Consider the following 25,489-nt stretch of genomic DNA (forward strand, 5'->3'; position numbering starts at 1 on the left):
ACCTTGAAGTGACATCACGGGAAGCGATGGAACATGACCTTTCACCCCTTGACAAAACAGGAAGTGACATCACATATTGTTCCTAAGTGCACTACGAAAAATATGGTTGCAATATCACTATAATGTGATATAAATTTCATACAAGAATGGATCACCCTATGTATCGTTAATATCAGTGTGTATAGGCCCATATTACCAAATTACTGTGAATGCAAGCAGAGGTCCAGGGCCAAATGATCATGATATATTATTATGTAGCACTTTATATAGAACAAATATACATGCAATATCACACAACCTGTGTTGGTACTCATGTATGAACCTCGGAATGCTGAAAGGCTGAGTAGAGGTGTTTAAGAACAGACTAAATCAGTGACTCTGCCCCTGAAGTGTGCCTGAAATAAACCTTTATGAGTCTAGCAATTATTGGATAGATTTCCAGAAAGACACATTATTTGTCATTCCTATTCTTTCTTATTTAGGGTCACTGCTCAAAGTGTTATACTTGTGGAACCCCCTGTTTTTAAGAGGCCTGAACAAGAAAGTCAGCCACTCCAAAAATAAAGAGCCACATGACGCTGGCCACAGCCCAGGAACTTAAATAAAAAAAGAAAAGTTTTAATTATTTAATTTTTTTCCCTATGGAGGCCACAGGGGTAGCAAGGGAGATCCCTAAATGACATCCCTGACAAAATATGATGCTGCAATGGGGAAAGGAAACGCCTATACGTTTCACTCCGGCTGCAGCTTTGTCAAGTATAAAGCGCCTTGATTATTCTGCACCCACAGAGTAACATGGGCAACTTAAAAAAAGCCAGACCTCTAGCAGGAAATATATGCATCCTGGGAAGGCTGTTCGTGTTTATTTGCAAGATGAACAGCCTTCCCGGGCTTGTTTTACCTCGCGGTTCCAGGGTCGCCCCACCGGACTGCCGCGCCACCATGAGGCAAGGAAAGGGCTTCTTTTTTTTTGTTCATCACCGACTGTTTGGAGCATTCGGCCCCCACTCCAGATCCCTAACATTAGGCACACAGGTGTTAGGTGTCTGGCGAGGGGGTCTTATACCCCCAACAGTGGGATTAGCCTCGACTTGAATGGCCAGACCCCTAACGCCCGTACTCTCCTTGGAGAGCGCTGGTGTTAGAGATCTGGCTTTCTTTTAAGTTGAGGTCTTTGCCCCCCTCTCTACCGACACCTGAAACCACCATTGGGGCCTTTCAGCACCCGCTAGAGAGCCCTAAAATCCCACACATGGGTATTAGAGGTCTGGGGCGGGGTCTTATGCCCAAAACAGTGGGATCGGGGAAAGCGGATGGACAGTGAAGAGGCATGTAGTGCCTCGACTACACCCCTAACTCCCATACTCCTCTTCGAGATCACAGGTGTTAGGGGTCTGGCTTAAATGTGCTCTCTACTTCCCCCTTCACGGCACCGCCAACCCAATCCCACCATTGGGGGCAGGAGAAACCCACTGATGTCCCCTGCCCCAAGGTTATTTTACTAAGGTGCGTTTAGGGGTTGATGGCCCCTGTCCCCAAGCTTATTTAAATTTGGGGGGAATGTGGCCCATGCTGATGGCCCCTGTGCCCAATGTTATTTTAATTTGGGGGGAATGTGGCCCATGCTGATGGCCCCTGTGCCCAAGCTTATTTTAATTTGGGGGGGGGGAATGTGGCCCATGCTGATTGACCCTGTCCACAAGGTTATTTTAATTTGGGGGGGAATGTGGCCCATGCTGATTGACCCTGTCCACAAGGTTATTTTAATTTGGGGGGGAATGTGGCCCATGCTGATTGACCCTGTCCACAAGGTTATTTTAATTTGCTACGGGGGGGAATGTGGCCCATGCTGATTGACCCTGTCCACAAGGTTATTTTAATTTGGGGGGGGGAATGTGACCCATGCTGATTGACCCTGTCCACAAGGTTATTTTAATTTGGGGGAGGGGGGAATGTGGCCCATGCTGATTGACCCTGTCCACAAGGTTATTTTAATTTGGGGGGGGGGAATGTGGCCCATGCTGATTGACCCTGTCCACAAGGTTATTTTAATTTGGGGGGGGAATGTGGCCCATGCTGATTGACCCTGTCCACAAGGTTATTTTAATTTGGGGGGGGAATGTGGCCCATGCTGATTGACCCTGTCCCCAAGGTTATTTTAATTTGGGGGGAATGTGGCCCATGCTGATGGCCCTTGTGCCCAAGGTTATTTTTATTTGGGCGGAATGTGGCCCACGCTGATGGCCCCTGTCCCCAAGCTTATTTAAATTTGGGGGGAATGTGGCCCACGCTGATGGCCCCTGTCCCCAAGCTTATTTAAATTTGGGGGTATTGTGGCCCACGCTGATGGCCCCTGTCCCCAGGCTTATTTAAATTTGGGGGGAATGTGGCCCACGCTGATGGCCCCCGTCCCCAAGCTTATTTAAATTTGGGGGGAATGTGGCCCACGCTGATGGCCCCCGTCCCCAAGCTTATTTAAATTTGGGGGGAATGTGGCCCACGCTGATGGCCCCCGTCCCCAAGCTTATTTAAATTTGGGGGGAATGTGGCCCACGCTGATGGCCCCCGTCCCCAAGCTTATTTTAATTTGGGGGGAATGTGGCCCACGCTGATGGCCCCCGTCCCCAAGCTTATTTAAATTTGGGGGGAATGTGGCTCACGCTGATGGCCCCCGTCCCCAAGCTTATTTTAATTTGGGGGGAATGTGGCCCACGCTGATGGCCCCCGTCCCCAAGCTTATTTAAATTTGGGGGGAATGTGGCCCACGCTGATGGCCCCTGTCCCCAAGCTTATTTAAATTTGGGGGAATGTGGCCCATGCTGATTGACCCTGTCCACAAGGTTATTTTAGTGTAGGGGGGAAATGTGGCCCATGCTGATTTCCCCTGTCCCCAAGGTTATTTTAATAATGCACTATTGCACTATACATACTGATGCACTCAGCAGCCAAAGGCTATCTATATAAAATAAATAACACTGACACACAGAGGAGCAGGGCAGGGTGGACACAGACCACATTTCTTTTCTCAGGGTGGCTCAGCATACAAAGACCACTGATGTAATGTATATGAAACGGATATTGAAGGCCTAAGATCAGAGTTTCAGGACTTATTTCAAGGAGTAGGGTGTCTACAAGGGCAGGATGTGCGGATGCAGAATGATCCTACAATCAAGCTGGTCACGTTGAGTTATTGCTGCATCTCTTTTCATCTGAGAAGAGTTAACATGGCTGGAAAAAGCAGACATCATTAGAAGGTCGGAGGGACCTATGCCCTAGGTCTCCTCTACTTTAATCGTCACTAAGACAAAGCAACCCGGGGAGGTCTCTATCTGCGTGGATATGCGGCTACCCAATCGAGCGATTCGGGGAGAACACCATCGGATCCCAACGCTAGATAATATCCTGGCTGATCCTCAGGAGGAAAAGGTTTTCTCCACCATCGACTTGCGATCAGGCTACCCCTGCACCAGGACTCGTGCCCCATGACAACATTTTAGCCTCAAGTGGCCATGTTTCGCTACTGCACTTGCGCGTTCTCAATGTCACTGGGCCTAGTAAGATCGTTGTTGTGTTCTCCCCTGTTCCCTCTCTTGCCTTGTCGTGCTCTGAAACACTTGTGTACGGGCACGATACAAATAAAATATCATATCATACAAGAGATTGGGTTTTGGCGTCATCGTCGGCCGAGGTGTTTCAGCGTATGGTGGGGACGAGGGGGTTTGAGTGGGGTGCTGGCAAGCCTGGAAGGAGTTATCAACTATGACTTACTGATTTACTCTAAAACAGAGAAAGAACATTTGCAGAGGCTGGACGAAATGCTCAACAGGCAGCACCAAAAGGGCCCCACCCTCCATGAGAAGAAATGCTGCCTTCTTCTGAAGAACGTGCATTTGTTTGTCTTCGCGAGTCAGAATACTTGCATTTTGGCTGAGCCTGCAGAAGGCAACAGCCATCAAGTCCTTTGAGTACCAGTCAGCACTCACGCATCGCCCCATGCTAGCCTCTTGTCCAGGGCTGAAGTCAAGGGTACACAGGGGGGGGGGGGGGGGGTGTCCACCACTTTTTTCAGAGGGTTGCCTGAGTCCCCCCAGGTAAAATGAGAAACTTTGATTGTCTTCTTTGAATTTATGAATTAAAGCCGACCTCAGGGATGAAACCTGCAGTCGTCAGGTTTGCAGGCCAGACACTTCCCCACTGCAATATATAACCTATTGACAAGTAGGAAACTAAAGGTTAAATGCCCCATGTCGATGCTGCAAGTTCCAGGGAAAACATTTGTATGGATTCCTGGAGTTTAAAACATGCACACCTTGTAAGGTTTAACTATTAGAGGAACATATCCTCTCTGTTGATTTTATGAAAGGAACATGCCATTTGTCCTGTGCATTTAGGTGGTTATGCAAAGCCAATTTAATGAAATGTGCATGTTCCACCTTGATATGATAATTTCTGGCGAGGTCGTATGCCATTGCGTTTGTTGATGAGTCCCCCCACTTTTATTTTTAGGACTTGTCACAGATGTGGCCAGGTTTATGCCCACATTGAGTGAGGTTTTTTCAAATAGTGGCAGAAAGCAGAACCCGAATGGAAAAAGCTGTGACTGTGTGCTTGATGGCCTACAGGACGACTCCACATACAGCCCTGGAGTCTCGTCAGCAGAAGCATTAATCAAAAGGAAGAGAAGTTTGCTGATCCCCGAGCACAGCTCATAAAGAATGATGGAAATAGATGCACTGCTAGTACGCCAGAGACAGAAGCAAAACAATGAGAAGGAAGCTAGCGCCAAACCAGATACAAATGGGGGAATACGCGCTACAATATAGCCAGAAGATCGAGCCACGGAAAGAGGCAGCTTCATGGACTGTCACTAGAGGAAAAGGATCCATGGTCATGGCCAAGCCTCCAAGCGAGGTAGTGACACGTAATTGCAAGTGGTTCAAGAGGTTTTAGTCACAAAAAATTGATGCATTTTCGCACAATGAAGGAGAGAGGTGCGGATGAGCAGGAGACAGGTGCGGAAGAGCAGGAGAGAGGTGCGGATGAGCAGGAGAGAGGTTCGGATGAGCAGGAGATAGGTGCGGATGAGCAGGAGAGAGGTGAGGACGAGCAGGAGAGTGGTGCGGACGAGCAGGAGACAGGTGCGGATGAGCAGGAGACAGGGGCGGAGGAGAAGTAGAGAGGTGCAGATGAGCAGGAGAGAGGTGTGGATGAGCAGGAGAGAGGTGCGCATGAGCAGGATAGAGGTGGGGAGGAACAGGAAACATGTGCAGATGAGCAGGAGACAGGTGCGGACGAGCAGGAGAGAGGTGCGGAGGAACAGGAAACAGGTGCGGACGAGCAGGAGGCAGGTGCGGACGAGCAGGAGAGTGGTGCAGACGAGCAGGCGAGAGGTGCGGACGAAGAGGAGAGAGGTGCGGATGAGCAGGAGAGAGGTGCGAATGAGCAGGAGACCGGTGCAGATGCACAGGAAAGAGGTGCGGATGAGCAGGAGACTGGTGAGGATGAGCATTAGAGAGCTGTGGACGAGCAGGATAGAGGTGCGGATGAGCAGGAGAGAGGTGCGGATGAGCAGTAGAGAGGTGCGGATGAGCAGGAGAGAGGTGCGGATGAGCAGGAGAGAGGTGTGGACGAGCAGGAGAGAGGTGCGGATGAGCAGGAGAGAGGTGCGGATGAGCAGGAGACCGGTGCGGATGAGCAGGAGAGAGGTGCGGATGAGCAGGAGACCAGTACGGATGAGCAGGAGAGAGGTGCAGATGAGAAGGAGAGAGGTGCGGATGAGCAGGAGACTGGTGCGGATGAGCAGGAAACTGGTGCGGATGAGCAGGAGAGAGGTGCGGATGAGCAGGAGAGAGGTGCGGATGAGCAGGAGGGATGAGCAGGAGAGAGGTGCGGAGGAGCAGGAGAGAGGTGCGTACGAGCAGGAGAGAGATGCAGACGAGCAGGAGAGAGGTGCAGACGAGCAGGAGAGAGGTGCGGACGAGCAGGAGAGAGGTGCGGACGAGCAGGAGTCAGGTGCAGTTGAGCAGGAGAGAGGTGCAGATGAGCAGGAGAGAGGTGCAGATGAGCAGGAGAGAGGTGCGGAGGAACAGGAAACAGGTGCGAACGAGCAGGAGGCAGGTGCGGACGAGCAGGCGAGAGGAGCGGACGAGCAGGCGAGAGGTGCGGATGAGCAGGAGAGAGGTGCGAATGAGCAGGAGACCGGTGCGGATGAGCAGGAGAGAGGTGCGGATGAGCAGGAGACAGGTGCGGATGAGCAGGAGAGAGGTGCGGATGAACAGGAGAAAGGTGCGGATGAGCAGGAGACCGGTGCGGATGAGCAGGAGAGAGGTGCGGATGAGCAGGAGGGAGGTGCGGATGAGCAGGAGGGAGGTGCGGATGAGCAGGAGAGAGGTGCGGACGAGCAGAAGAGAGGTGCGGATGAGCAGGAGACCGGTGCAGGTGAGCAGGAGAGAGGTGCGGATGAGTAGGAGGGAGGTGTGGATGAGCAGGAGGGAGGTGCGGGTGAGCAGGAGGGAGGTGCGGATGAGCAGGAGGGAGGTGCAGTTGAGCAGGAGAGAGATGCAGATGAGCAGGAGAGAGGTGCAGATGAGCAGGAGAGAGGTGCAGAGGAACAGGAAACAGGTGCGAACGAGCAGGAGGCAGGTGCGGACGAGCAGGCGAGAGGTGCGGATGAGCAGGAGAGAGGTGCAGATGAGCAGGAGAGAGGTGCGGACGAGCAGGAGAGAGGTGCGGACGAGCAGGAGAGAGGTGCGGACGAGCAGGAGAGAGGTGCGGACGAGCAGGAGAGAGGTGCGGACGAGCAGGAGACAGGTGCGGATGAGCAGGAGAGAGGTGCGGATGAGCAGGAGAGAGGTGTGGATGAGCAGGAGAGAGGTGCGGAGGAACAGGAAACAGGTGCGGACGAGCAGGAGGCAGGTGCGGACGAGCAGGAGAGTGGTGCGGATGAGCAGGAAAGTGGTGCGGATGAGCAGGAGAGAGGTGCGCATGAGCAGGAGACAGCTGCGGATGAGCAGGAGAGAGGTGCGGATGAACAGGAGAAAGGTGCGGATGAGCAGGAGACCGGTGCGGATGAGCAGGAGGGAGGTGCGGATGAGCAGGAGGGAGGTGTGGATGAGCAAGAGACCGGTGCGGATGAGCAGGAGAGAGGTGTGGATGAGCAGGAGGGAGGTGCGGACGAGCAGGAGAGAGGTGCGGATGAGAAGGAGACCGGTGCGGGTGAGCAGGAGAGAGGTGCGGATGAGCAGGAGGGAGGTGTGGATGAGCATGAGGGAGGTGCGGATGAGCAGGAGAGAGGTGCGGGTGAGCAGGAAGGAGGTGTGGATGAGCAGGAGAGAGGTGCAGATGAGCAGGAGGGGGGTCGGATGAGCAGGAGAAAGGTGCGGATGAGCAGGAGAGAGGTGCGGATGAGCACAAGGAGGTGCGGATGAGCAGGAGGGAGGTGCAGTTGAGCAGGAGAGAGGTGCAGATGAGCAGGAGAGAGGTGCGGAGGAACAGGAAACAGGTGCGAACGAGCAGGAGGCAGGTGCGGACGAGCAGGAGGGAGGTGCGGATGAGCAGGAGAGAGGTGCGGATGAGCAGGAGAGAGGTGCGGAGGAACAGGAAACAGGTGCGAACGAGCAGGAGGCAGGTGCGGACGAGCAGGAGGGAGGTGCGGATGAGCAGGAGAGAGGTGCGGATGAGCAGGAGAGAGGTGCAGATGAGCAGGAGAGAGGTGCGGAGGAACAGGAAACAGGTGCGGACGAGCAGGAGGCAGGTGCGGACGAGCAGGAGGCAGGTGCGGGTGAACAGGAGAGAGGTGCGGATGAGTAGGAGGGAGGTGCGGATGAGCAGGAGGGAGGTGCGGATGAGCAGGAGAGAGGTGCGGGTGAGCAGGAGGGAGGTGCGGATGAGCAGGAGGGAGGTGCAGTTGAGCAGGAGAGAGGGGCAGATGAGCAGGAGAGAGGTGCAGATGAGCAGGAGAGAGGTGCAGAGGAACAGGAAACAGCTGCGAACGAGCAGGAGGCAGGTGCGGACGAGCAGGCGAGAGGTGCGGATGAGCAGGAGAGAGGTGCAGATGAGCAGGAGAGAGGTGCGGATGAGCAGGAGAGAGGTGCGGACAGCAGGAGAGAGGTGCAGATGAGCAGGAGAGAGGTGCGGATGAGCAGGAGAGCGGTGCGGACGAGCAGGAGACAGGTGCAGATGAGCAGGAGAGAGGTGCGGATGAGCAGGAGAGAGGTGTGGATGAGCAGGAGAGAGGTGCGGAGGAACAGGAAACAGGTGCGGACGAGCAGGAGGCAGGTGCGGACGAGCAGGAGAGTGGTGCGGATGAGCAGGAGAGTGGTGCGGATGAGCAGGAGAGAGGTGCGCATGAGCAGGAGACAGTTGCGGATGAGCAGGAGAGAGGTGCGGATGAACAGGAGAAAGGTGCAGATGAGCAGGAGACGGGTGCGGATGAGCAGGAGGGAGGTGCGGATGAGCAGGAGGGAGGTGCGGATGAGCAGGAGACCGGTGCGGATGAGCAGGAGAGAGGTGCGGATGAGCAGGAGGGAGGTGCGGACGAGCAGGAGAGAGGTGCGGATGAGCAGGAGACCGGTGCGGGTGAGCAGGAGAGAGGTGCGGATGAGAAGGAGGGAGGTGTGGATGAGCATGAGGGAGGTGCGGATGAGCAGGAGAGAGGTGCGGGTGAGCAGGAAGGAGGTGCGGATGAGCAGGAGAGAGGTGCAGATGAGCAGGAGGGAGGTGCGGATGAGCAGGAGAAAGGTGCGGATGAGCAGGAGAGAGGTGCGGATGAGCACGAGGAGGTGCGGATGAGCAGAAGGGAGGTGCAGTTGAGCAGGAGAGAGGTGCAGATGAGCAGGAGAGAGGTGCGGAGGAACAGGAAACAGGTGCGAACGAGCAGGAGGCAGGTGCGGACGAGCAGGAGGGAGGTGCGGATGAGAAGGAGAGAGGTGCGGATGAGCAGGAGAGAGGTGCGGAGGAACAGGAAACAGGTGCGAACGAGCAGGAGGCAGGTGCGGACGAGCAGGAGGGAGGTGCGGATGAGCAGGAGAGAGGTGCGGATGAGCAGGAGAGAGGTGCAGATGAGCAGGAGAGAGGTGCGGAGGAACAGGAAACAGGTGCGGACGAGCAGGAGGCAGGTGCGGACGAGCAGGAGGCAGGTGCGGACCAGCAGGAGAGTGGTGCGGATGAGCAGGAGAGAGGTGCGCATGAGCAGGAGACAATTGCTGATGAGCAGGAGAGAGGGGCGGATGAACAGGGGAAAGGTGCAGATGAGCAGGAGACCGGTGCGGTTGAGCAGGAGAGAGGTGCGGATGAGCAGGAGGGAGGTGCGGATGAGCAGGAGAGAGGTGCGGATGAGCAGGAGGGAGGTGCGGATGAGCAGGAGACCGGTGCGGGTGAGCAGGAGAGAGGTGCGGATGAGCAGGAGGGAGGTGCGGATGAGCAGGAGGGAGGTGCAGATGAGCAGGAGGGAGGTGCGGATGAGTAGGAGACCGGTGCGGGTGAGCAGGAGAGAGGTGCAGATGAGCAGGAGGGAGGTGGGGATGAGCAGGAAACCGGTGCGGATGAGCAGGAGACCGGTGCGGATGAGCAGGAGGGAGGTGCGGATGAGCAGGAGGGAGGTGCGGATGAGCAGGAGGGAGGTGCGGATGAGCAGGAGGGAGGTGCGGATGAGCAGGAGACCGGTGCGGGTGAGCAGGAGAGAGGTGCAGATGAGCAGGAGGGAGGTGCGGATGAGCAGGAAACCGGTGCGGATGAGCAGGAGACCGGTGCGATGAGCAGGAGGGAGGTGCGGATGAGCAGGAGGGAGGTGCGGATGAGCAGGAGGGAGGTGCGGATGAGCAGGAGAGAGGTGCAGATGAGCAGGAGGGAGGTGCGGATGAGCAGGAGAGAGGTGCAGATGAGCAGGAGGGAGATGCGGATGAGCAGGAGACAGGGGCAGATGAGCAAGAGAGAGGTGCGGATGAGCAGGAGAGAGGTGCAGACGAGCAGGAGAAAGGTGCAGATGAGCAGGAGAGAGGTGCGGAGGAACAGGAAACCGGTGCAGGTGAGCAGGAGAGAGGTGCGGATGAGCTGGAGGGAGGTGCGGATGAGCAGGAGGGAGGTGCAGATGAGCAGGAGACAGGTGCGGATGAACAGGAGACAGGTGCGGATGAGCAGGAGGGAGGTGCGGATGAGCAGGAGAGAGGTGCAGATGAGCAGGAGGGAGGTGCGGATGATCAGGAGACAGGTGCGGATGAGCAGGAGACAGGTGCGGATGAGCAGGAGGGAGGTGCGGATGAGCAGGAGGGAGGTGCGGATGAGCAGGAGGGAGGTGCGGATGAGCAGGAGGGACGTGCGGATGAGCAGGAGACAGGTGCGGATGAGCAGGAGAGAGTTGCGGAGGAACAGGAAACCGGTGCAGGTGAGCAGGAGAGAGGTGCGGATGAGCAGGAGGGAGGTGCGGATGAGCAGGAGGGAGGTGCGGATGAGCAGGAGACCGGTGCAGGTGAGCAGGAGAGAGGTGCGGATGAGCAGGAGGGAGGTGCGGATGAGCAGGAGGTAGGTGCGGATGAGCAGGAGACAGGTGCGGATGAGCAGGAGACAGGTGCGGATGAGCAGGAGGGAGGTGCGGATGAGCAGGAGAGAGGTGCGGATGAGCAGGAGGGAGGTGCGGATGAGCAGGAGGGAGGTGCGGATGAGCAGGAGACAGGTGCGGATGAGCAGGAGGGAGGTGCGGATGCGCAGGAGACAGGTGCGGATGAGCAGGAGGGAGGTGCGGATGAGCAGGAGACAGGTGCGGATGAGCAGGAGGGAGGTGCGGATGAGCAGGAGGGAGGTGCGGATGAGCAGGAGACAGGTGCGGATGAGCAGGAGGGAGGTGCGGATGAGCAGGAGGGAGGTGCGGATGAGCAGGAGACAGGTGCGGATGAGCAGGAGGGAGGTGCGGATGAGCAGGAGACAGGTGCGGATGAGCAGGAGGGAGGTGCGGATGAGCAGGAGAGAGGTGCGGATGAGCAGGAGGGAGGTGCGGATGAGCAGGAGACAGGTGCGGATGAGCAGGAGACAGGTGCGGATGAGCAGGAGGGAGGTGCGGATGAGCAGGAGGGAGGTGCGGATGAGCAGGAGACAGGTGCGGATGAGCAGGAGACAGTTGCGGATGAGCAGGAGAGAGGTGCTGATGAACAGGAGAGAGGTGCCGATGAGCAGGAGGGAGGTGCGGATGAGCAGGAGGTAGGTGCGGATGAGCAGGAGACAGGTGCGGATGAGCAGGAGGGAGGTGCGGATGAGCCAGCTGTGACCCAGAGCTGTTGTCCCCGAGCCTGCAGGACAACCCTCTGCGAGAATAGTGGTGCCCCAGGAGAGATGCCAGGAGGAGGCCAGTCAGAGGGATCGGGTAATGGACATACAATAGGTGTTGATTCTTTAAAGCCGCGAAGAAATAAGTGACTGTTCGCTTCACTGAATGAGTTGTAACATTTGGTAAAAGTTGTATGTTCTGTGTATTGTGGAGGAAGGAAGTTGTGATATATTGCCGTCACGTCAGATAATGTGCAGCGGACGAGACACTCATGTTTCAATAAAGGCTCCTGCCTGCGCAGAGTCAAGGGTTGGGGGTGGGGGAGCGTGATACCCCCCTACGAAGAGTGATGGTGATATTTAGTGCGGGTTCACTGTGCGCACTCCTTCCAACAGGATAGTACGACCAGTCTAGAGTTTTTGGCAAGGATACTTGAGTATGTATACCACAAATGCAGAACTACAGAGTTGCTGAATGACGTACTTTGTGCCTATCGAATATCACAAAAAGTCGTCACTTTATTTAGACTGAATTCACTCCCTACACAACGAATGTATGCTATGATAGGTTATTTATAACGCGCTTAATACCCAGAGGTTTCTAAGCACAGACCCGGGGATCGAACCTGTGTTGCTCCTTGTTGTCTTGCTTCCAAGGAGGGCACCTTGCCTCTGAGCTGTCCTCCCGACCCATCTGTCCTGCCGTCCTGCCACGTGCGTGCTCCTATCTTCCTGTGATGCATTTCATCTTTATGTTTCAATACCACACAATCCACAAGGCATGACAAGGATTATAAGACTCTTTTAAATAACTTCTCAGAGTACCTGAATGCAAGGGTCAACATAGACACCAATCCCTTTCACTGGAATCCCCCTATTCAATTCCACCAATCGAATATCACTCAGCGGACTACATAATCCAGCATGCATCTAAACAGTTTTCAAAGGGAGATGGACAGCAAGGAGGACGTTCAGGTGTCCAGTGTGTTCTAGTGGAAAAGGGAAAAAATGAACACTGCAGCTGCAGAAATTACCAGAAAGAAAATGCTGCATGCGCAGAACATAAGCCACAAATTCGTACTACTTCCAATGGCCTCGGTCTCATGGCCCCACAACCAGACAGCCGCTGTGCATCAGAATGCCTGAAGGCCCAACGCATGCCATGGTAACACCTGGGAATCAGCAATTTCATCCGTGGTACTCTCAGTGAAACTCAGGCTCAGGTTAGGATGCCAAGAAACACAGGAGATGGCATAGAGGCAAGCCCACCATGCAGCCCCTCGGCATCAGGACCCTTGGGGAGGCTATTTCTTTAGCAGGCCAGGCCTAGGTTGGAATGCCCATGTGGCTATCAGTTCCCTTGACATTGCCTGTCAGGGAAAAGTTACAAATCAAGTCAATTGCAGCCAAGGGAGGACACCAGAAGCAGGGCAGTCATCTGCTTCAGAATCAGAACCCAGCCAGTATGGCGGGGGCACTTTCCAAACTCTAACATTTTGCAGGTCGTGGTGATTTCATGCAGAGATATGAACAGGAGGCAAGAATAAGTGCATTTTGCTCAGAAGACTGAACTGCAGACATTTGCATTTCACTTCACAACAGTACAAGCACACATGCATTAGCAGATTAATACATTTCTACTTTCACGTTGCTTTTCTGCCGTAGGAACAGAGCTCTAGCACGAGCGTCCACTCTTTGCTTCCTCTAACCCTGCAAGGCCTGCACATGGATTGTATCCTCTCGACCACTTCTGCAGTCAGGCGCCATCTTAACACTTTGGGGGTCATTACGAGTAGGGCGGTAAGGGATACCGGGCACCGGTAAGGAGACCAGTGCCGTTAATCCCCTACCGCCCTACTCCGAGGTCCCTTGGAGGGAACCGTAAGGAAAGTGTGGTCTCACCACACGTCCCTTACGGGTCCCGCTAAGGGACCAGGGCGCTAATAACGGGCTTGCCATTCGCGAGCCCGTTATTAGCGCCCTCCCCATTCCCATTGAGCCCTATGGGGACTCAAATGGGAATGGGGAATGGTTTGTTCAATGGGGACTTACCGGTCCCACCAGGGTCGGACTGCACCGGTAAGTCCCCATTGAAAAACACTGGTGCCGGATCCGTTATTGGAGGCAGTCATGGCGCAAATAGTGCTATGACTACCTCCAATCTTGGAATGAGGCCCTTTGTCTTTCTTGCTTGCCTTTCAATAGGTGGAGGAGTGGTTCTAAACTGTTTCCATATATGTTAAATGTTAAAGGTATTTGTACCGCGCACCGTCACCAACGGAATTGGTCCCCAGGCGCTCAGGCGAATCTGTAAATGATAAAGCTGGGATGGGCTAGTAGGGTGAAGAAGGGAGTAGGATAGTGAGGGGAGTGGTGTTCTGTTGGCAGCTTCAACTCAGTATACACCGGGTGCTGAGCTTTGGTGTGGGTATCGGATCGGAGTCAGTCCGCGTGTGCTGTTGTTTCGGCTTATGTGTTGTTGCAGTGTTGTGAAGTGCATGCGGCTTGTTGTGCGTGAAATGGTTGTGTGAGTTTTTTGAGTGAGATAAGTATGCAGAGTTTGAGCTTATATTGGTTAGTGGGTTACCTGACCTTTACCATGCTAACATTCACAGTTCTGTTGGAGTGTGGCACTTGCTGGACCTCACATTCCCATCTAGACGCGGCGCAGGCCAATGTTTAGGACTCCATCCTGGTGTGGGCATGCCAACATTCACAACTCCATCCGAACGCCACGCAGGCTGGTGTTCACAACTCTAAGTGTGGCACATGCTAGCATTGACGTTTTTTCTAGGCACGGGCATGTTATCCTTCAATCAATCCTATCCAGATGTGACGCAGGCTAACGTCTATCTAGGTGCGTCTGCCGGTCTGGATATGTTTGTCCGGTACGTACGAGTGAGAGAGTTTCTTGAGGGCTTTCGTCTGGGTCTAGGTATGTGGTCAGTCTCTGCAGCCTTCCTTCGTGGCTATTTTCCATGATGTCTTATGCTCTGTCGAGTGGTTGGTTCTTTGGTTTGAGTGTTTGTCCAATTTGAGAGTGGCCGAGGTTGGATTTATTTTCATCATTGTTTTAATGTCTGGGCATTGTAGTGCGTCTCCGTTGTGGTTACGCTTTGAAGGGCCATGATTTGAGGAGTTTCCTGAATGCTAGGTGGTTTGTTGTATTCCGTATATTCTTAGGTAGGTCATTCCAGGTTTTGGGTGCCTGGTGTGAGAAAGACGATCCTCCGAGTTTTTTTCTGTTGTAAGGTTTTGGTTCCAGGCGTATGTCGGCGCTTGATCTTAGTATTCTTGTCGGTTGATGTAGGTGTAGTTTGTCGCTTAGGAATTCTGTGCCTTGTTTGTGAATTGCTCTGTGCGTGATGCACATGGCCTTGAACTTTATTCGTTGTTTCAGTGATATATATGAGATAATCGTCTTGAAAATATTAGATTTTTAAAAAATCTTTTGAAGATGAATCATTCATTGCAAGACATAGGCAGCAGATGATAATGCAAAAAGCATTAATTGAGAATTGAATGCTGCCGTGGGAGTTATGAATGCTGTAAGGTGTTTAGGTTCTTGGTGGAGTTGAATGTGATGATATGCATTGCGCATATGAAGCCTGGTGCAATGGCTGGCCCAGCATTAATATAGGTTTGGGTATTTTTGGTAGTGGCTAAATGTCAGTGACAATTTCTTTTATTAAGAGTGCAATGGTCTATCCGCAGTCTTAACCTGCCTCTTTCTTTCTTATGAATACTACTGGACTGACCTATTCCATGGGCTCTACTGGGTCAATGGTGCCTTCTGCAATCATTTGATTTGAAGGTTTCTGTAATTAATGCCCACCCGTGTTCCTTTGTAGTTTATGGGAACTGATCCTGAGTTTAACTTGATAAGGTGAGAGTGCCTCTTCATACACCCTTGTACTTGGCGAACATGCCCTCATTATTTTTATGATGTTTTATATACATGTTCTGCCCTAGATCTACCTTCCTCTTGAGTGCTCTGTTCATGCAAGTCCAGAATACTGTCTCCATTGTCAATGGCATGTTCTCTTTTGTGTGCTTAACAATGTTTAACTCAAGAGTGTGCTTGCTGTAACCCAAAAGGCTTATTTTCTTTCCTTCGTATACTCCAGGTCAAACATCAGATTTACAAGGGAGTGTGGCAGACCCTCTAGTGAGAACAAACATGGGTCAACTATCCTGTTCTATAGAATTTCTTCAACTCAGGAGGGTCTACAACCAGGTTTTAGCTCAGTGCACACTTCACAGAGGAGAAATATTCATTTGCATATCAGTCTTTGTCCCACCCACAAGGGCATTCCAGAACCGAAATGCTAGGCAATTTTCCTCTGAACTAAAGTACCATCAGCAACCCCAGACACGTGTTCCGGCCTTGTTGGGCCTCCTCAGCGAAGTGAAGCTGAGCCTCTCTAAGGGATAGAGAGCAAGAGGTCCACATCTGGATTACCCTGGGTTAGTTAAGGTGAAACACCACATTTACAAGGGAGTGTGGGAGCCTCTCTACTGAGAATGAACATGGGTCAAATACCCTTTTATACACAAAACTCGTCATCATTGACGTCTAATTCTAAAAAAACTTGTCATGCAATATAATTGGTTAGGAAAGGTAACTTAAATATAGGTGTCATATCTGTATATGATAATGGAGCATGCGGATTGGATAACACTTATCGGGTGGGCGTCTACACCCCTTCCTCTACCTCACACGTGATAGACCTCACTACGGTGTCTAGTTGGTTCTATGATTTATAGGACCCTAGATATTTGGTCCATTGTGATTCGGCAGGTTACACCCCTAGACATAAATTTCCACTTTTAATTAGCAGCATGCAGAATGGACACCCAGGTGCCTGGTGTCCCAAGTTTCACCCTGCCTCCCTTCCGTCAATCAGTATCTTGGGGCTATGTGTCAATTAGTTGGCTGGGCATGGCCTCGAAACTGTAGCCTCTTATCTGGAGAAGTTATGGCACCCTTGGATCTGGGTGACATCAGACGTTGGTAATTCTTTGCGCCTGTCTTGGTCACATGTCTGTTCACCATGAATCTGCTTCAGCTTCCAGCTTTTAGTGTTTTTAATTCTGTTTTCGGCACCACCTGCATGGGCCTCCCTTATCTTGACCTTCACGGGGCAAGCTGGTATGCTCTGAAGTTTTGATTCCTGTTAGCTGACGCTCTCCTCCCTTTCTCTGGTTGACCTCGATTTCCCAGGCATGAGCTGCTCTTTGTTGAGTTTCAATTCTGCTCCTTCTTCTGGCTTTGGCTGGGATATGATACCAGGCCTGTTAGGCCTCTGGCCGCCTAGGCCTACTTCTGCTTTTACAAAATGGAGTCGCACTTGTATAGCGTGCCTTATTGAGGTAGATATAGTTGGCGCATGCTGCTCTATTCTTCTACTAAGCATTGCAAGCAGTATTGTTTTCTTAGCCTCTTGCGTTCCAAGCCTATTTACACACGTTTAACTGGTTGGTTACTTCCATCTTGTCTCATAGCAACGTTTCCTCACGTTTTAACATCGTCTCTTTCCTGTGCCCATTACATCTATTTTCATAGCTACTCGCACTGGCGTGCTATCTTCGATAGCTGCTTTAGTTCATTTGCGAGTCTGTCCAGGCCCTTGTGTCATTTCCACTGGCCTTCCATTACAGCTCTTTGGGTCTCTTCATGGACCTTCTGTAGGTACTCTTCATTTCATCTCAGCGGCTGGTACGGCTGTCTGATAGGGTACCATGCTGCCCAGGGATGTCTGGTTATGGGCGCTTTTACCGGTATGGATCTTCTGATGTACACTGGGCAGAGTCCCAGTGCAGTTCTTTGTTGGTTCATCTGCTCCTCATACGTCACATACCTTGGCGAGTCTGTTCCTGGTACCTCGAAATGAGGGGCAGGGGTGCAGGCCATGTCTGGGACCTCCTCTACACTCCCCCCTCTGGTCGGTTCATCGACCACTTCTGCAATCACTTTTGCATTTATTTCCTTTGATTCTTCGGTGTTATGTTCATCGTCTTCAGGGTTTGTACATGATGGTGTGAATGTGTGAGTCTTTGGAGTCCATATTTTTATCACCCCTTTCAAACTCCCTGCTGTTTTCACATGTTCGTCTTTGTTCCATGTCATTACCTGACATTGTCTATTTGGACTGCAGTAGATCCATTTTCCTTCATACCTTCTTCATTTCTTAGGATATGTGAACCTTGTTCCTTCTGGCGCAAATTTGCTGGCCTTCACAAAGTCTCTTATTTCTTCATCAGTCAGGTCCCTGGGTTTCCATCCGGGTTCGACATCAACCATTATCTTCATCCCTATGGCTTTCTTCACAGTTTTCCTGCACCGTGTAATGATTATCTTGATAACAGAGAATCCTAGCAGTACCATTGCTAGGAAAGCTCCCAGAAACTTGAATATATCAGCCATCCATTGTGGGACCCATGAGAACAGGGCTCCAAACCAGCTGTCATCGTCCACTTCATCACTTTCATAGATCATCTGGTTTTTCAAGTTTGTCAACATACTTATGGCCTCTGTTAGGGTTCCGTTTTCTTCATCGTGCAATGGTACAAATGTGCAACATGATTCTCCGATCATTGCACAAACACCTCCATCCATCGCTGTGATCATGTCGAGCACATATCTGTTCTGGAGGGTCATCAGTCTGATTGCTCTCAGTTCTTCTTTGATCGTGTTAAATCCTTTTATAGTGGTATTGATGGTCTACAATAACTCCCATCTGGTTATCTGTAACCATTTAGCATTCACTCCAATTTGGATGTGTGGCAAGAGCATCGTGGTGAACTCTTGGGGTGATGCTGAATAGCCTGTGTTCATATGGAATTGCATGGAATGTTTTTTCTGATTTGGCAGAAAAGTAGTTTCCTCTCTTCATTCTGATTACCAGTTCCGCAGATCTCCTTTTTCTTAGATGAGCATCTGCCCTTGGGAAACTGTCAATACTCAGGTCATTTTTCGGGATCACTAGTGCAGGAAAATGGACGTTCACTAGTGTGCATATGCCTCCCCAATTTTTTGGCAACCTTATGTAAGCTTTGGATCCACACGCCCAGTAATGGTCCATAATTACTGCGGTCCCTTGCATCATTCCTGGGGCTTCAAAGATTAGTCCGCAGTTTAGATTCTCTCCCATCTTCCTTGTGCCATTGTTTCTGAAGCATAGTTTTCGGGCTCTCCAGTGGCACTATCTGCAGGGGTCCCCCTCTATCTTCGACCCATGTTAGTAACTTTACTAGCTTTGGCCATAGGGGTCTGCACAGTTTTTGAGAGTTTTTTATTGCTTCCTTGCAAGCTCCAAGGACCATCCAAGCTCAGCAGATCACTACTCCTTCTTCCCATCCATTTGGGGAAACCACTGTTCCCCAGATCTACATTTGGCCTCTGTTCTTTCAGATTTGTGCCTCTTCTGCAATTTTTCCTTGAATGTTCAGTCTCGGGTTTGTCACCCATCGTGTTCCTGATCCTTTGACGTCAGGATTCTCGTATCGGATCACGTGATTCCTGGTGTGCGCCCTGTTTCTTGTTTTAATGTCCTGGACGTAGCCATCTTCATCTGGGTAGTCCTTTTCGGTGGCCCATATCAGTGAAGCGTCTCTTCCCATAAATTGTCCTCTGGTGTTGCACATTGCTACGTGTAACATACAGTGTACTATGGGGACATCAATTTCTACAGCCACAAAGATCTTGGATTTTCCCATGCTGTACGGTAGGAGTGCGCAGACGAAGCATTCTCCTTCTGATTTTCTTTGTCCTACTTCCTTCATGTGTTGATACCATATTTTTTTTCCGAGATGGGCTGTGCTGTCCAGGTAATCATTGAGTTCATTGGGCCTCATTATGACCCAGGCGGTAAGTTACCGCCTGGGCCGTGACTTTACCACCATGGCGTAAACTACGTTTACGCCATGGTGGTTGGCGGACTTACCGCCCCATTCCGACCTTGGCGGGCGGTAAGTCCCCAATCCCCATTTACCCTTCCCCATTCCCATTTTTGCCCCATAGGGCATAATGGGAGTGGGGAAGGCGTTAATTACGCCACCGTAAATTACGGTGGCGTAATTAACTCCATGGTCCCTTAGCGCCATGGATTTTAACACCTGCTAAAAGCAGGTGTTAAAAGCGCCATGGCGCTAAGGGACCTCGTACTCAGGCGGTAAGGGTCGGCACTGTTAACGCTGCCGTAAACCCCTTACCGCCTGGGTCGTAATGAGGCCCATTGTTGTCTTCATGTGGGCTTCTCTTGATCCTCAATGTCCTTTTGTAGTTAGCTATAACCACGTCTCTAAATGTGTCTATATGACTCTTTCTTGCTGGAGGATTCTTGGGCATGCTTGTTAGTGGAGCGGGTTTCATTACCTGTATCGCTGTGGTAGGAAAAGGTTTTGCGTTTCATTTCCTTTCCTTTTGTAATCTTTCGTAGATGTTCTCTAACCGCCGTTGGCTCACCAACTCCCCAATGCGTGGCTGTGCTGTAGGTCTGGTGCTTGTTCCTTTTGTCTGAGCTGGCGTGCTTTCTGTTATAGTCTCTGTAGTTCTAGTTTTCAGTTCCTCGTGTAGTTTCTTAGCTCTGACTATGAACGGGAACAGATGGTCCATTAGTATTTGTGTTTTCTCTGTGAGTTCCTTTGTGGCTACTTCTGTTCTTTTGAGGGATTTTGCTATGCTCTCTCCCTTTGGTTTCTCACTTGGCTCCTCTTGGTTACTTCCACTATTTTCTGGAGCTGTTCGTTCTTTAGGCAGTTTCCCTTTCTCTGTTGCCCTTGTTTGAGGCCCTGTTGCCATTGACACTTGCCCTTGATTGTGTGTGTTCAATGTGCGTGTGTGTGCAGTGGTCAGTGCTACATTTTCATTCACTCAGTGCTGACCCTGTCTCCAGCCTTTTTCTTAATTCATTACCTCAAGTGTCTATGAATCACTGCTAATTACATTTAGTTTTATCTTGTTTGTTTTACCATCAGCTTTTCTTGGGTCTGGGATCACTATATAGGGTCTGGGTGCTTTCGTAGGCCCCAGGCGTTCGTTATCTGGTGGATGCATTGAAATTGGGACACTTTGTGCACCAATAAAGAAAGCAGTTCTGATAGTCAACGACAGAAAGACAATGGTAATTACTAAGCATATACACACGATACACTTGTAGGACATCTGGCAGCATTTCCTACCAGGGAAGCGGGTGCACCCCTCTGCTGGTGGTAAAACTAAGTTATTGTTCTGGGCCCCCATTTCGAACAAGTCCATAGTTAGTTATTTATTCCTTCTCTGGCTCTGATCTCGTAGCTCAAGAGGTCATTACTACTTAAAGTGACAAGTGCTTTTCAAGTGTCCCCCTCTTGCGGGTGATGTCAGCAATCTCTGAGTATGCAGTAAAGTTCCTTTTGCTAGACTATGGAAAAAGAGTTAGGCTAGCATCAACAGGTGCATCACATTCATAATCCATATCTATAGTAGGTAAAGTCCCAGTGCACTCCTTGAATTTGCCTTGGTCCTGAGGACATGATGGAACCTGTTCAATGCGAAGGAATGAAAAAGACGGAACTGCCAAAAATCACACAAAAATAAAATGACGTAAAAATAAAAACAAAAATAAAAATTAAAGTGAACATGGAAAAAATAAGAATAAAAATAAGGAAAAATAGAGGAAAAAGTGAAAAGGAAAAATAAGATGGTGAACTTTCTTGTTTCTGCTCTTCTCGATCTGTCCTTCGGCGGAAAATATGGCACTGTGTCTCTTTCTCTCGGTCTGTCCCACGGCAGAAATATAAGTGCTGTCTCTCTGTTTCCTCGATCTGTCCCACGGCGGAAAGTCTCACTGGAACCTCCTTAGGTATTCTCGCTGGAAGTTAGATAGCTCCACCTGGAGCATTATGCCATGGAGGAGTGTGCCCATGTGTAAGATGTTGGCTGGATCTCTAAGGAAGGTGACGACGTCAACATCTGCAGGCCTCCCCACCATTTCTGGATAGTCTGTGACTTGTCTAAGCAGGACGTTGTGCGCCAGCCGGGTGTCCTCAGGTGATAGGGACATTTGTCCTGTTTGGCTGGGTCCTGGTCATGAGCTTTCCTTTTGATTCGCACAGTCTCTGCACCTTCCTGTTGCGTGGACTACCACGAGGTGCTTAAGTTTAGTCCACAGCTGGTTCAACTGAGCTAGGTTTCTTGGGTCTCTGATGAAAGTACGTGTGTCAGTTGTTCTCCCGATGAGTCCTGGGCATTTCTCAATTATTTGAAAGAACAAAGTGAATGTGAGCTCATCAATGTCTACCGGCGGCAGAAGCATTTGTGTCCTCTTCGCTGTGCTCGGGTAGCTCAGCGAAGGCTTCCGTGATGACAGCCAGCAGTTGCAAGATTATTTTCTCGTTTGCAGGATCTTGAATAAAGTCTGTGACACTGGTTTCTCTCCCTATGAGTGTTGGATATGATATTACCACCAGCTGGAAGTAGGTTAGCACATCCCACTTGAGGTCTCTGCTGGGAGATACCATAAGTTCTGTAAACAAAGTCTTGACACTGGTTGCTTTTGGGACGCTGTGTTACGCTCTCAAGAACTGTCCTTCTCCTTTTTTTTCAGTCTATCAGAGTCTTGATTTTTTAAACTACTTGAGCGTGACGTTATTTCAAAAGTTTGTTTTATCAGCATTGTTGTGGCTTTGTGTATGTAGTTATCTTCTTTATCCTGCAACTGTGGTGCCCAGAGTGTCCATATTATTGTTCTTTATCACCTTTGTCTGGTTTGGGGAAATGTTCTTATCCAAAAGTCACAAATTAAAACAGAGTTCTTTGTCATTGTGTTGCTGCTCATGCGTCCTTCTTCCTCGCCATGGATCTTGTCTGCACGTGCTGAGGTTCTTCCCCGTTGTCTGTGGCTTCTTTGTGGTTGGATGCAGCTCGAGGGCTCTCTCCTATATAAGGTTTAATGTCATTCAAGAAGAGCCATGCCCTTCTGCCCTGGACTATGACTGCTGAAGGAGTGCAGTCCTCTACGATGAAAGGGCCATTGAATCGTGGCTCATCCCACTTCTTCCTTGTAAAGTTCCTTATGAGAACAGCATCACCAGGGAAGACGGGTGGCACACATAGACTTTGCACGGGGTCTGTTTCAGCACTTCCTGTTGTATTTTGTGCTGCGCTGCCCCCTTTTCTTTGTCGCTGCAGTTGGCCTGAAATGACAGAGACGCTGGATGTCATACAATTCAAGCAGTCCTGCATCTCTGTCCCCAAGACCTCTTTTGTTGGATGGGCATCACATCTAGCTCTATCTCGGGCGGTAAGAGGGGTCCTCATCCTTATGCCTGTGACTATCTCATGGAGCGTGAGATGATGGTCGGAGCCTGGTTGGTTCCGAAGTGCATACAATGCCAGTGGTAGACAGTGCAGCCATCCCTTTTTTAATGTGATCTTCAACTTGGCTATCCTCTCCTTTAACAAGCCGTTGAGCCGCTCACATATACCATTCCCCTCCGGATGATACGCCGACGAGAACTTGTGCTTTATACCAAGCACCAAGCTGATCTGCTCGAAAACTGCATTAACAAAGTGAGCTCCGTTGTCTGATCTCATTACCTCGCACACCCTCCATCTAGGGAACACTTCCCTCACTAGAAATTTGGCAGCACAGGTAGAGTCTGGGTGTGCACAGGGACCTGCTTCTATCCACTTAGAGAATGGACACACCACCACAATTAAATACCTGTACCCGTTGCACACTTGAATCATGTCGACGTAGTCGATGTGCAAGTGCTGGAATGGCCCATTTGGCCGGGGGATAACTCCTCTTACTACTTTGAGTGTGTGCTCAGCGGTGAATCACTGGCAGTTTATGCAGTTCACCATGAAGAACGCAACATGCTCTGTGAAATTCGGTGTAAACCAGTCTTCTGTGAGCGTTGCAGCGACATTTTCCTTTGACATATGTATAGGGTAGTGTAATTGCTCCAATGCTACTTTCAGTAGGGCGACAGGCATTACTGATTTACCAGTGCTTTCTTGCCTCCACAACCTGTCAGAGGGGTTTAAGGAACACCCTCGACGCTTCCACAAATTGTTCTCCTCCTGAGGTGCCTCCCCTTGGAGTTCCATTAGCTGAGTCTGTCCCATGTTGCTATAGGCCTCTGATGTGGCTCGTGCTACCATCATACGCTCATGAGCACGTGCCACCTCCACATCCATGATTGTTTCATACTTGGATGCCATGCGCTTGGCTTCCGTGTCCGCTTCATGATTTCCACGTGACACAAAATCTGTCCCTTTGGTGTGGGCGGCCAATTTCACGACCGCTATGCCCACTGGAAGCTGTAGTGCTTTTATCAACCTGTCCAATAAGGCTGCAAGTTGCACTGGCGTGCCGTCCACTCAGAGGTAGCCCCTCCTTTTCCAGCGTGCTAAGCCTGCATGCACAGTAGATGTCACATATGCAGAGTCACTGTACACCGTTACTTCCTGGTCTGCATGATTCTCAGTGGCGAGTATCAGCGGCAATAGTTCTGCAGCTTGCGCAGAATAGTGAGATGGTATTCGTGCACTGACGAGTACCTGGACCTCTCCATTCGCTAGGTGTTTTATCACGGCCACACCTGTGTATCTTTGTCCATCTTCTTGGTCGATTCTAGATGAGTTGTCAATAAACACGATCTCACCATGTGCCAGGGCATTTTCCTTTACCCTGGAATTTCATCATAGAATTCCTCATAATTCACACAGTCATGTACGGGTTCGCCCTCTGTGACTGGCTCAGCTATGAACGTAGCTGGATTCACAGTTTTAGATCGCACTATTTTGATCGATGGGTTAGAAATAATCACTTCATATGCGGATGCTCTCTGTGATGTCAGTGTGTCCTTTGGCTTCTCTAGTATGGCGAACAACGAGTGCTCGACATACAATGTCATGGAGCACCCCATCACAATGGATGACGCCTTTTCAATGGCGAACGCAACAGCAGCTAGATTTTGTTCACATGGGAAGTGGCCCTTCATGACCGGGTCCAGACTCCTGCTGTAATATGCTAGGGGCTTGTACCCCAGTGAGGTTCACTGCGCGAGCACTGCCGTCATAAAATTACCATCGGTGTGTGAGAACAGGTAGAATTCCTCTGCATAATTAGGAATCCCGAGAACTGGGGCCTTACAAATAGCCCCCTTGAGTTCTGCAAACCCCTTTTCCATTGCCCCAGTCTATCGATTTCTTCCTTTCTCGCCTGGGCCTTCTTTAGGGCCTGAAGCAAGGGCTTGGTATACGAGCTGTAGTCGAAGACCCATGCTCTGACATAATTGCACAGGCCTAAGAAGCTTTGCATTTGTTTTATCGTGAGCGGTTTAGCCGTGTTCATGATAGCTTCAGCCCTTTCTGGGGTTACCTTTTTCCCTTCGTGTGAAATTAGCTGTCCTATGTACAGCACCTCTCACTGACATTATTGTAGCTTTTCCTTGTCAACTTTATATCCTTTCTCAGCCAGGATAGTCAGTAGCTGAACAGAGTTGCGCTTGCATTGTTCCTCAGTGACGCTGCAGATCAGAATGTCATCCACATACTGCAAAACAACACTGTCTACTGCAATATTGCTTAGGTCCATCTGCAGGACTCTGTTGAATATGGATGGAGACTCACAGTACCCCTGTGGCAGCCTCGTGCTTTTCAGGCGCCTTTGCCTGAAAGTAAATGACGTCAGGTCTTGTGAGTCACAGTGCAACGGGATTGAGAAAAACGCATTTTTCAAGTCAATCACCGTGAAATATTTTGCCTCAGTGGGTATGTTGCATAGAATTGTGGATGGATTAGGGACTAGAGGGAACTCGGCTTCAACTATATCGTTTAATGCTCTTAAATCTTGGATTAAACGCCAAGACCCTCCCTTTGATTTCTTGACAGGGTAAATCACTGTATTGCAAGGTGATTCTGACGTTACTAGGATGCCCTGCTCCATCATTGTGGAAATTGTCTTCGCGATCCCTTCATCTGCCTCTCTGATCATAGGATATTGTCGTGCTCTTGGTAAAATTGCTCCTGGTTTCAGTTTAATTTTCACTTCACCTGCCCCCTTCAGGAGGCCTACATCATAGGGCCCTGTAGTCCATACCGCAACAGGCACTAGGACCATGTCTTCATCAAAGCATTCTGGACGTATCAGCGCCAACATCATTCTCTGTGGCACCTCCCGTTTGATCATTTTGACCCAAAATATGAGACTCAATTCCACCCTTGTCTCTTCTAGGTCAG

General features: G+C 50.7%; 2 protein-coding genes across 2 annotated transcripts in view; one reads left to right on the forward strand and one right to left on the reverse strand.

Annotated features, from left to right (window-relative positions):
* ZBTB20 (zinc finger and BTB domain containing 20) overlaps positions 1 to 25,489 on the reverse strand; it is a 3,989,371-nt gene that overhangs the window by 1,891,470 nt on the left and 2,072,412 nt on the right. The gene's annotated exons all lie outside the window — the stretch shown is intronic.
* LOC138525914 (golgin subfamily A member 6-like protein 25) lies at positions 5,439 to 11,406 on the forward strand. The gene is made up of 4 exons (XM_069636202.1): positions 5,439 to 6,438; positions 6,544 to 7,299; positions 8,083 to 8,864; positions 9,760 to 11,406. Exons 1-4 carry the CDS (start codon positions 5,439 to 5,441, stop codon positions 11,404 to 11,406), a joined length of 4,185 nt encoding a protein of 1,394 aa, XP_069492303.1.

This window comes from Ambystoma mexicanum, chromosome 7p, assembly GCF_040938575.1.
Source record: "Ambystoma mexicanum isolate Mex_15411 chromosome 7p, UKY_AmexF1_1, whole genome shotgun sequence".
Taxonomy (NCBI): domain Eukaryota; kingdom Metazoa; phylum Chordata; class Amphibia; order Caudata; family Ambystomatidae; genus Ambystoma; species Ambystoma mexicanum.

What these genes read in the sequence shown, in the direction of transcription:
- LOC138525914 (XM_069636202.1), top strand. Translation starts at nt 5,439, where the DNA reads ATGAGCAGGAGACCGGTGCAGATGCACAGGAAAGAGGTGCGGATGAGC. An exon ending in TGAGCAGGAGACCGGTGCAG is followed by an intron (nt 6,439 to 6,543) that starts GTGAGCAGGAGA and finishes AGGGAGGTGCAG; the next exon opens with TTGAGCAGGAGAGAGATGCA. An exon ending in TGAGCAGGAGAGAGGTGCGG is followed by an intron (nt 7,300 to 8,082) that starts GTGAGCAGGAAG and finishes GCGGATGAGCAG; the next exon opens with GAGAGAGGTGCGGACAGCAG.